Raw genomic sequence first — 12,128 nt, 5'->3', positions numbered from 1 at the left:
AATTGATGAGTCGTTAATTTTAAACCCATTAAAATTTAATTGACGCCCTTGAATCAAGAATTAATGGGCATGGAAGTAGAGAAAATTTGACATTGACCATGATTCATGCCATGAGTTACCCATGAATAAGGAATTTATGGGCATGAAAGTAGAGAGAATTTGACATTGACTGCGACTCATGCCCATGAGTTGCCCATGAACATGCCCTGAACATGTCAAGGTTCTGACTAAACGCAAGACACAAAAAAAGCATGCAAGGGCATGTGTGAGCATGAACAACCCATCAAAAATTCCCAAATTCACGAAAATTCATGCCCGTTGCTAGCGAAAATAGGGCATGTTCTTGGCATGTTCATGGCAAGATCTTGGCATGTTCATGGGCATGACTCATGCCTGAATTTTTACCTGGGTGTTACTAAAGGCCAATTTGTGACCATCCATCTCAAACCGCTCGTAAAGTCGGCAAATTGTATTTCGAGTTACAGTGCAAAATATGCATAGAGGTTGTATTCATATGTCCCTAATATTTGTCCGACATGTTTCTCATTTCAGTCCAGTCAAACACCAATCTTTAATCCTATTGTTGAAGAGGATAATAAGCTTATACTTATGTATAGCATTCGTAAAAAGCTTAAGTCTTTATTTGCTTTGGCTAAATTCTGGTCAAGTGGTGGGTTAACCAACAATTAACAAAGAGAGGACATTCCTGAACCTCGTTCAGTTGGGGATGATTTGAAGTGACCGTCAATTATGACCATTTGATATTTAATACCAGCAATGTGGAAAAAAAGAAATAATGTAGTGCCAAAATAATGTACCCTTTTACTGAAGGAGCAAAGTTTAACAAGTTATAACTCCGCTTCTGGATATCGTTTGAAGTCAAATGATATATCATTGTAAAGCTTATGATATATATTTTCTAAACACGGAAGAAAACAAATTTGACCAGGGGCCGACTTTACGAGCGTTTCGACCTGGACGGTCACATTTATACTCCATATATTCGAGGTCACATAATCATGACTCATTGTTCAACAAGTACTCAAAGTAGACATGGTATATAGATATGTCTAATTCAAAGTAGGTGTGTATGTATAAAAGCAATTATCATGGTATTTTCACCATCGGACTACTCAGTGCCAGAAGTGGGTAAGTGCAATAGCTGTCATGTGTATCTGTAACGTGTAGATGAGTACAATATACTGTGCGTAAATTGCCAAATGTTCATTATTGCACTTACCCACTTTTGGCACTGAGCAGTCCGCCGGTGCAAAGATCATGATAATTGCTTTTATATTAGACATAGCTACATGTATCATCTATGATAAATTTCAAGGAATTTTTAGGGTGTGACATATAATGAAATAAATACGCATGCGTAGCTGCAATGAGGATAGCTTAAGTAAACAGATAAACACAAACACCAAAACAGAATAAAATTAAAAGGCCAGTAAACATTGACCAATCATTATTGATGAGATTCATCAGGATCGGTCAAAGTCAAGTGTTGGTAAAGTCAAGATTCTGGTAACAAATCCAAAAGAAATGAAGTACTCACTCAAAATATTTCAGTTCCAATCAGGAACCTTGTTCACTCTGTAATGAATGTAAATAGTGTTTCTAGATGTCAGCAGACCCAAGTGGCTGTGAAGACGTCGCCACTTTTGTTGGTTGCTGTTGTGAGATGATCTGGTCATAGATTCTGTCCAATTTGCATGCCCAATGCGTATGCCCTTGCGCCCACTGATAGATTACACAGGCTCCATCGGCTATAACGTGTCTCGTTCCCTTTGCGACATCATCAGTCCATTAGTTGGTACCACAAGCCACCATGTGTTGAATTCAAAACAGTTAGCTGAGGATCTACGGGACATAATAATTGAATATGATGAGTGTCTGATATCTCATGATGTAGTCTCGCTTTTCACCAATACACCTATTGAGTTGACCCTGGACATAATCCGGAGGAAGAAATTGACTCAAGATCGAACTCTTCACCAAAGAACAAGATTGACAGTTGTCAACATCGTGGAATTGGTTGAATTTATTTTAACAACTACATATTTCACCTCCAAAGGCATCATCTACCAGCAGAAAAAGGCGCCGCCATGGGCAGTCCCCTCAGCCCGATTGTTGTCGACTTGTTCATGGAATGGTTGGAAGTCCAGGTTATAGCCAGCCGGCTGTAGGCTTTGGAAGTGCTACGTGGACGATGTGCTTGAAATTGAAAAAAAAAGGTGAAACCATCTCAACCAAATTGATCTCGCTGGTAGCATCAAGTTTAAATTTGAGGAGGAGGTATATAAATGGCAGCATTCCTTTTCTAGACACTCAAATCACCAGAAAACCAGATGGCACCACAACGTTGTCTATCTACAGGAAGCCACACACACAAACCAATACTTGCAATTCCAGTCACACCACCCCTTACACCAGAAATTGGGAGTGGTAAGGACTTTCCTTGACAGAAAGGATGCTATCGTCACAGAGGAGGCGGGCAAAGTAGAAGAAGAAAGCGAGATCAAGGACGCTCTCTCTCTCTCTCTCAATGTGGATACCCCGGTTGGGCCATCGACAAGGTTAAGGAAGATAAACAACATCCAAAAACCAAGAAAAGGGAGAAGAAAGACGACAAAGAAAAAGCCAATGGGTCAGTCTTTGTATGTAATCAGTTGGGACGAGGCCAAAATCATCGATCAAGAGGCAGACAAAACCACGCGTTGGCTAAAAGAAGCCACTAGGATCAGGAGCAGGGGCAAAAACACTATGAACAAGGACGAGGGGGCATACAAACTGGACAGAATCTATGACGAGATCATCTCACAACGGCAACCAACAAAAGTGGCGACGGCATCACAGCCACTTGGGTCTGCTGACATCTAGAAACACTATTTACAGTCATTGCAGAGTGAGCAAGGTTTCTGATTGGAACTGAAATATATCCAGTGAGTACTACATTTCTTTTGGATCTGTTACCAGAATCTTAATAAATTAAATTGACCAATCATCTGTTTGTTTGTTTTTTCTTGCAACACCAGTATGCAAGAGTATCCCACAATGCCTCAGCGGAAGATGTTCTTCAACTTTTCACGGAGGGATGGGGCTTAGAATTACCCAAACTACTCATAGAAGTCACAGGTGGTGCCAAAGATTTTGTCCTGCAGCCAAAACTGAAGAGGATTTTCAGACAGGGTATCGTCAACGTGGCTGTGTCTACCAATGCGTGGATAATTACCGGAGGAACCAATACAGGTTAGCTTAATTAATATTAAAATATTGTGACAGTTTTATTCATTTATCATTCTATAATTTTGTTGCTTAAGTCCCTAGACCGGTGTGGGCCTTTGGCTTCTTCCAAGTCTGAGAAACAGTATGGCACTGGATGAAAAACAAATACTACACTACAAACTACATTCTTATGTTGAGGCCCCTATACAATCTTAATTTACCCTACTCTACAACCTTAGATCTACCAGTGCATTTTTGAACCTATTTTGAATATTGTGAATTGAAGTTGGCAATGAGTTCCAGTCTAGAATGGTGCGTGGGTAAAAGCTGCATTTGTAAGCATTTGTTGTCGGTCCCATGACTCTAAACTTGGCCAGATGGTATTGGCGGGTATGGGATGCTGTCTGTTTCTGAACATATTCCGGTATGGGAATGGCAATGAGATCTTGTTTTTGTTTCACTGTGAATCGGCAATGTCATTAATAAATATTAAAAACATGAGTGGCCCCAGTACTGTTCACTGGGGAATTCCAGACTTTACATGAACTGGTTCAGATGTTTTCCCCTCAACGACGACCCTTTGGGCAGTTTGTGATCCAGATGAAGTTACATTGAATGACCCTCCAGATTCCAGAAAATGACTTTTGCTTCAGTCTGGCCAGGATGGTTGAATGAGTTATTGACCAATGTATTGGCTAAAATGTTGGTAAAATATGACAAATTGTAGAAGGGATCTGTAACGTAAGTTGTGGATATTTGCTGTATTCTTATGTATTCTTATTACGGCATGGCCAAATATGATTGTCTACACTGTACACCTGTTGATATTATGTTTCCCTTCTAGGCGTAATGAAGCACGTAGGCAAAGCATTACGCGAGCACACATTAAGATCACGGAATAAGATTTTTGCGATAGGAGTGGCTTCATGGGGCATCATAGACAATAAAGATGATCTGATTGTCGAGAAAAGGCACAGAGGACAACATAGGGTACGTAACAATTACAGAATCAAAGATGTTAGTACTGTTGAGAAAAAGAAACAAGAACATGTATTCACAAGATACGACTTTACAGCTTCATGCATGTGTAGGTTTTATCAAAGATAGTCTGAATTTACTTTATTGTCGAGAAAAGACAACAAAAACTTGGAAGGTTAAAAATAACGACAAAACCTAATTGAATATAAAAAAAGAGTGGTCTGAATTGTTTAGAAAAAAAGGAGAAAGTTGATTTGTGTATTTGCTTTCTCGACAGAAAGTAACCCATTACCGTATGACGAGTTCAATGGAAAGCAAAGGTGCGTCATTAGACCCGAATCACACGCATTTTGTTCTAGTGGATGATGGATCTGTTGGGAAATATGGAGTCGAGATTCAACTTAGATCTAAACTGGAAAAACTCATCGCTCAACAAAGAATCGATCCAGATAGTAAGTATAGCAGTAACGCATATTGTTTTATACTTTACCCCGCCTAGATTTTGAGCTATTTAATAAATTTATAATTGATAAACCACTGCCACATTATGAGGAAATAGGTTGTGTCACCGAGGAAATAACAGTAACATCGCACTCGACTCGTATTTTGCGCTATTTTTACTCTGAGTTAGCTGGATATAAACTCCTCAACAAAAGTTTGGAAAGTTTTTTCAAGCATCTATATCTCAAATTATTTGTGACATGTTCATATCGTGTTGCATATCAATAGATAGCTACTTTATTGCTCTTTACAATGACACCACATTATTTTGAAACAATCACATTTTCACGCCTGAGTACACGTCTTGTGAATGTAGTGGAGTCTCAAACAGAATGTGCCATATTGACCATTATTCTGTGCAGCAAGTTGATATCTCATATCGTCACCATCTGGGACCTAATGTAATCCTCCAAGATGACAACGCTCGTCCCCACAGAGCCAGGGTAGTCAACGACTACCTACAGAATATGGGAGTAGAGAATGGAATGGCCTGCCATCAGCCCAGACCTCAACCGGATTGAACACTTAGGTCAGCTTGGTCTTGATGTGCGTGCCAGAGTAGCCAATGCAACCACATTGAATGACCTGCGAAGAATCCTGGTTGAAGAATAGATACCATTCCACAGCAACGTGTGACCATACGCTATTGAGGTTAATGATTAGTGTTGTTTGAGCACAGAATAATGGTCAATTTGGCATATTCTGTTTGAAACCCCACTACATTCACAAGACGTGTACTCAGCCGTGAAAAGGGTGATTGTTTCAAATGTGGTGTCATTGTAAAGAAACGTAACGTAGCTATTCATTGATATGCAACACGATATGAACATGTCACAAATAATCTGAGATATAGATGCTTGAAAAAACTTTCCAAACTTTTGTTGAGGAGTTTCTGACAGAATTCAGTAGACATTTTCTGTGATCTTCTGACAAATTTTAGCAGACTATTGTGCGAGTTACGATACTTTAGCCCAAACTTCTGTATTTAGCAGACTTTTGAACAATTATCTGCAATTTGCCACATGCTCTGTGATTTTAGCAAAATGTAGGGCGGTTTTCTGCGATTTTCCACAATTTAGCACAATCTTATGCGATTTTCAGGAATTTTCTCGATATCATGGATATCGCGATCTACATTTTGTATCTTTAGAGCGGTGCTATTTACATAGATTCAATTGAGTAGAGATCTTATCTGATGTGATGTCTTTATCTACATTTTAGGTGATCGTGGTATTCCAGCAGTATGTTTGGCTTTAGAAGGCGGAGTGAATACCATCAGGACAGTGCTTGAGAATGTATCAAAAGATCCACCAATACCAGCTGTCATAGCGGCAGGGAGTGGTAGGGGTGCTGATCTTATTGCATTTGCCTACGATTGTGCCACCAGACAAGGGTAGGAACTATAAGAATGATAATTATTGTGGGATAAATGGTGGTAGTGGTGTTTCTGAAAAGAGCTGTCCATACATAGTAATTACATAAACGTTACAAATTATAGCAATTAAACAATGCTAAAAGTGAAAGTTCAAAATGATATTAAACACCGAGCGCGGATGGTTGACACATTTGATATAAAACACCAAGGCCCGTATGCCCAGCAAACACAAAACGTTTTCGACATCATTCGCAAAAGGTTATAAAAGGTCAGAAAAATGTCGCGTTATATAACATTAAAAAACATTTTTTGATAACCTACTGCAAATATTTTAACAAATGTTATTCAAGTGTTGACAAAATCTTTGGCAAAATATATTTGCAAAAAGTAGTTTACAATAACATTTAAATTTTTTTTAAAAATATTGTTGTAGAGTGTTTTCATACAAAATGGATTAACGTGATCAGCGGATAATCTAAAGTTGATTTTGTTACAAAAAAGTATCCTTTTTATCTTCTTTCTAGACTACTCGAATCCAAGCAAATCGATCAACTGAAATCCAAAATAGCCGAAGCCTTCCCTAGAGAAGTAGACGCACATGATAACATCATGCAATACTTGAAGAAGATAGTAGCCAGAAAACACCTGGTAAGTAACAAACACCAACAGCCATGGTCAAAGTAATATTGTAACGCCCGTTAGTTCATTTATTCCCATATTCTAGTGTCATGCACAAAACATAAGTATTGCAACAGCTCCAAAACAGATGGTTTCTTTTGCTCAACACTCAATCGGCTTCTATCAATTCTACATTACGTAAAGTATGGCAAGGTTCTTCGCATGAAACAGTTAATACAAGCCTAGCCATAGGGTGAAGTGTGTTGATTTTGTTGGTGGAAAATACTTACGTTACGAGAGTTTAAAATTGCGGAGGTTTGTCCAAGAAATCGTCGGATGCAGAAATGGTGAGGATTTTGGCTCATGGAATACTTTTTTTTTAGTATGAAGGCTTCAGTATAGGATCCAAAGGGTTTATTTGGCTTGGATAAGAAACAATGACGTCAGTGGCGTAACTGGGGGGGACAACGTGCCCCGGGCGCTACCACTAGGGGGCGCCATATCGGCCTCACTTAACCTCATATTTTAGCCACAAAACTGCAAATTGCGAATTTATTCCACTTTTGCACCATATTTCAACAGTTTAGCTTCAAAATGGCAAATTTTTAGTACGCATTTGTCGCATAAACTTATTTTGTCGCAAAAAGGTGCTGGATTAACTATACTTCAAGACATTTTTTCCAACCCCCCCCCAATGTCAAAAAAGAAATTTACGCCACTGGGTGGTGGTGGTCGGGGTGGGGGATGGGGTAGGGGTGCCAATTTTGTTTCTTGCCCCGGGCGCTACCAACCCTAGTTACGCCACTGAATGACGTCAGAAAGTTTCACAGAAGAAGTGGTCAGGAGAAACTTGACCGACATGGAAAGAAGACATATTGAGTATTCCAAAAATTACGAGACTGACGGAAAAAAGACGAAAAATCTTCAACTGCAACAACAAGGTCACGTGACTATTGAAAAACAATTTTAACGACTTTAATCACATCAAGGACACTCTGAATAAAATATTTTTGTAGTACGCACATGACCTATCATAGCAGTCGGATATTTTCAGTCTCGCAATCTTTGGAATACTTCTGTCTACCTTCCCTATCAGTTTCTTCTGATCACTACTTCTGTGTAACTTTCTCCCGTCACAACTTCCTGGGCACCATACCCAGGCTAAAAAAACCGTATTCCCTGTACCAAAAGCCCCACCCTCTCTGCGTTAGACGATTTCTTTCTTGTACCTTCTTGCAATTTTAACCTCTCGTAACCCAGGTATTTTACCACCACCACCAAACTCAACACACTTTACCCTGTGGCTATGCTAGTTTTCATGGGAAGAACCTTGCCATACATTACGCAATGTAGAATTGCCAAAAGCCGATTGAGTGTCAGTTGAGTCATTTGCAAAAGAAACCCCTATTTTGGAGATGTTGCAATACTTATGTTTTGCACTTCCGGCATTTTAAGCTCGTGCAAACTTGAGTGTGTTACCACCAAATTGAACACCTTTTCGCCCTGAGACTAGGCTAGTATAAACTGGTTCGTGAATGGAATCTTGAAATGTAGAATTGATAAGATCCGATTGAGTGGTAAACTCATTTTAAAACGAAAACATCTAATTTGAGGATGTTGTAATACTTATGTTTAGTATGTTAAATTTCATTTTAGAGCAGCTCCATATTCTTTAAAAGAGGTAGCGCTTTCAAACCAGTAGCAAACTTTATAGAATACCTGCTTAGTGCCTAAGATTGAAAATGACTAGGAATCATTTACAGAATGTGCAAGAACTAACATTTAGGTTAGGAAAGTCCCAATGTAATTACTGAAAGAGGTGGAGGATGAGGAGGAATAGGAGGAGGAGATATATTACAAGAAAGGTGAAATTGTATTCAAATATTTTCCTACTAGATCACAATATTCAGTGTAGATGATGACGACGTTAATCAGGGTATAGATTATGCCATTCTCAGTGCATTACTGAAAGGTAAAAGCATGAGTACAACTTCCGCCTGATTGCCTGATGCCTGCAAAGATGCATGTATACTTACATTACTTAAGCTAAACATCTAGCCTATACCAAAAAGTAATCCCCCTTAATTCATGTCCATTATTCCCAAACGCCTGATTGAATGCCAACTATGAGATATGTATTCGAAGTAGAATTTATTTCTACGCATTATGACACCTCATTTGTTGCAATGGTCCCAATATTGATGTCGCAGCGTACAATTAAGTGAAAGTAATCCAAGATTTGAAAGTTGCAGCAAAATCATATTGCCTTGTATTCAGTATCCATTGAAGGAAATGTTTACGGATCTCATTTGATTGGTCTTCATGTTTCATGAATTTGGAGGAGATCAAAACATATGAAAATCAAGTAATTATTCACATCAGTTGTCATTGTTTACAAGAAGGTCACAAAAAGCAGAAAACCAAGGGTTTCATCAGTTATAACACCTCCCAATCAGGAAATGTTGAATCTAACTGTACCACTGAAATGACAACTTGCAATTGTAGGCCATTTAGGACCTTGTTTGTTGATCAGAGAAATATTGAAATCATCACGTTACGATTCGACATTACGTGAATAATGATCACTGAATAATGACAATTGTTATTGATTATCACATGTGTTGATCCCTTCAAGAGCATGAAGCAAAAAGGACAGATTTCCTTCAATGGAAACCGAATACAAGGTAATAGGATTTTACTGCAACTTTCAAATCTTGGTTTACGTTCATTTAAATGTACCCTGTGACATCAATATTGGGATCATTGCAACAAATGAGGTGTCATAATGCGCCAAAATAAATTCTGCTTCTCATGCATATCCCAAATTTGGCATACAATCAAGCGTTTTGGAATAATGGTCATTCATTAAGGGGGTAAGGGGGTAATTACTGTTGGGTAGATGTTTATATCTGATGCATGCAATCTGCAGATGAAGACATTATACAGTTATAGTACTGATGCTTCAACAACTGTGGAATGCATTACTCTTGGGGACACTGTAAATATACCTGGTCACAATGGATTATTAATTGCAACGACAATTTACATCAAATTAACCAACATAATTCATGATGCAGATAGTTTACGAACAAAATGATCTATTTTATTTCAGCAAGCAATTTGTCAATCTCAGATCAACTGAAACTAGCCTTGGTCTGGAATAGAGTGGACATCGCACAAGAACAAATATTCAGTAAAACAACACACTGGAGTGTAAGTACTAGCTATAATAAATGTAAAGCTATTTAATATCCGCAAACATTTTGAAACACAATTTTTGACAGACCTGCTTCTACTGGTCAAAGAAGAGATAGTACTTCACTGTTCTGGTTTCACTACATAATGGCTAATTATTTGTAATAATTATGTTTAGGACAAAATGACAATATTGTAATACACGTACACAGACCTTGCAAACGATATTACCAGGTATAATGTAGGGTCTGTATCGCATTAAGTTACATGTTAAAGAATATGCAATATTTCACCGCCATTTACATTGATGGTAAGAACTCATTATTCAAAAGGTGCCAATGAGGAAACATTTGACAACCCGTGTCTTAATGAAACGAAGATCACATCCAAGGCTTGCGGTACAAGGTTGTAGTGTGGTTAACTCATTGTACCAATCTGGATTATAAACTAATGTGGTATTTGCTCAAAGATGTTTTAAAGATAAATCAATAGTTATTGTCATTAGAACATTTGCTTTTTACAGGAGAAGGCGTTAGAGGACGCCATGGAGATAGCTTTGACAAGAAATCGAGTTGACTTTGTCAAACCAATCCTTGAAGAAGGACTTCTGATGACAAACTTCGTCGCAGATAAACTGCAGACTTTGTACAGTTATCTGGTATGTTGAAAATGAACGAAATATCATACATTGCATGTTTATCAGTTTGCAACCTTCGTCGAAGATTGACTGGGCACAGACTTTGAAGTACAGCTCCATGATGTGTTAAAAATCATCAAATACTTGAATTGTTTTTGCAAGCTGTACAGTGTCACGACATCCCGCTTTGTAGATTAAGTTATCGTCACCTGACGAGATACCATATAGGCTGTTTGGGTATATATCACCAATTGTGTTTACGGATTAAACTGAGATCATACATGGATGACTTGAGGTTTATACCGTTGATCGCAAATGAAAATATCACAAATGTCTTATGTGTTGATTTAGGTTAGTGGATGATCATATATGCCCGGGCATATATATATGGCCTTATTGGCTTCTCGATCATCTCCCTAATTTCATTGTTTTGTAGCTTTAAGATTTTGTATTTTGATGATGAAAATAAAGTTGATTGATTGGATAGACAGACTGACACTGCAATGTTTGGGTATGTGCGTCGATATCTTTAAACTTGTTTACTCTTGGATAAAATAAAGTTGGAAAAGTTATGAGTTTATATTACATTGAATAATGACTGGTAATTACACGATATTTTGTTATCCCAAGGTTGAAGAACCGTTTCCAACACTGGCTGTCTTATACAAGGTTGCACATTTGACTCCACCCAGGGTAAGTAGAATTGGTTAATGTTAACCATACTGCAGTTACTATTCATTTTCCTATACACATTACACAGTGCTCTCACCATTGAGGTGTGACCTCTACAAGCAGTGTATGTTTGAGGTATAGGGCATTTCCTAGTTAACGTCACTGTGTGAAAAATAACCGGCCAATATTGTTTGTACGCTCTGAAATTCTAGGAAATATAATTTTGTAACATGTCCTAAATTTTTAGATATTTGGAAATATTCGCACTTTAGTAAGTAGGGCACGGCATGTCCTGCAAAATATCACTGTAAATCGAGTGACTATCACTCACTTGTAGACCGCTCTCTTCCGAAGGGCATTAAAGCTAAACCACTTGACGGATATTTTTTGTACTTGCTGTCAATCAAGAATAATGTATACATTACATGTAGGCTAAAAACTGAGTATGTGGGGCATCTGCAAATGTTCGTACCTCCCTGATATGTAAATGACAGATAACAGAAAAAACAGCTCCCATATCTGTCCATAACTTTGGTGAGTGCAGCGAGTCAGGGAATTCAAGTGGGTGATTATTGCTTGGCAAGTGCCATATTTGGACATAAGTGCAGTCCACCATTCAATGTGGAGGATAAACTAGACTTTATCAATTGATTTTGCTGGAGTAGTTTCCTGTTAACCAGGTTTAAGTACTGCTAAGGTCAAATCATATTTGCTGTGCAGTATAACTGCACTATGCACGGACCTTTGTAAACGCTGAAGACGAAGAATATGAAGAAAGAATCAGCAGCAGCAGCAGCAGCAGAAGAAGATGAAGACGAAAAAGAAAACAGAGAAGGATATAAGGCAAAAAAGGAAAAAAAAACAGGTTAAGAAACAATCAAAATAATGTTTTCGGCAATAAGTCCAATGTCGTTACTCATTATC

The 12,128-nt window shown here is 38.2% G+C and overlaps 1 protein-coding gene across 1 annotated transcript in view; it reads left to right on the top strand.

The window, feature by feature from the left end:
* The window catches only part of LOC140171276 (transient receptor potential cation channel subfamily M member 3-like), a 32,891-nt gene that overhangs the window by 8,980 nt on the left and 11,783 nt on the right, over positions 1-12,128 (top strand). The window contains exons 4-12 of the mRNA XM_072194506.1: positions 3,039-3,252; positions 4,073-4,218; positions 4,484-4,658; positions 5,929-6,100; positions 6,607-6,730; positions 8,597-8,672; positions 9,813-9,913; positions 10,419-10,553; positions 11,163-11,225. Of these exons, the coding sequence (XP_072050607.1) occupies positions 3,039-3,252; positions 4,073-4,218; positions 4,484-4,658; positions 5,929-6,100; positions 6,607-6,730; positions 8,597-8,672; positions 9,813-9,913; positions 10,419-10,553; positions 11,163-11,225 (1,206 nt within the window). The remainder of the gene's footprint in view (positions 1-3,038; positions 3,253-4,072; positions 4,219-4,483; positions 4,659-5,928; positions 6,101-6,606; positions 6,731-8,596; positions 8,673-9,812; positions 9,914-10,418; positions 10,554-11,162; positions 11,226-12,128) is intronic.

This window comes from Amphiura filiformis, chromosome 15 (genome assembly GCF_039555335.1).
Source record: "Amphiura filiformis chromosome 15, Afil_fr2py, whole genome shotgun sequence".
Classification (NCBI taxonomy): Eukaryota; Metazoa; Echinodermata; class Ophiuroidea; order Amphilepidida; family Amphiuridae; genus Amphiura; species Amphiura filiformis.
The sequence above is the reverse complement of the archived record's forward strand: the minus strand, read 5'-3'. Positions and strand labels throughout refer to the sequence as shown.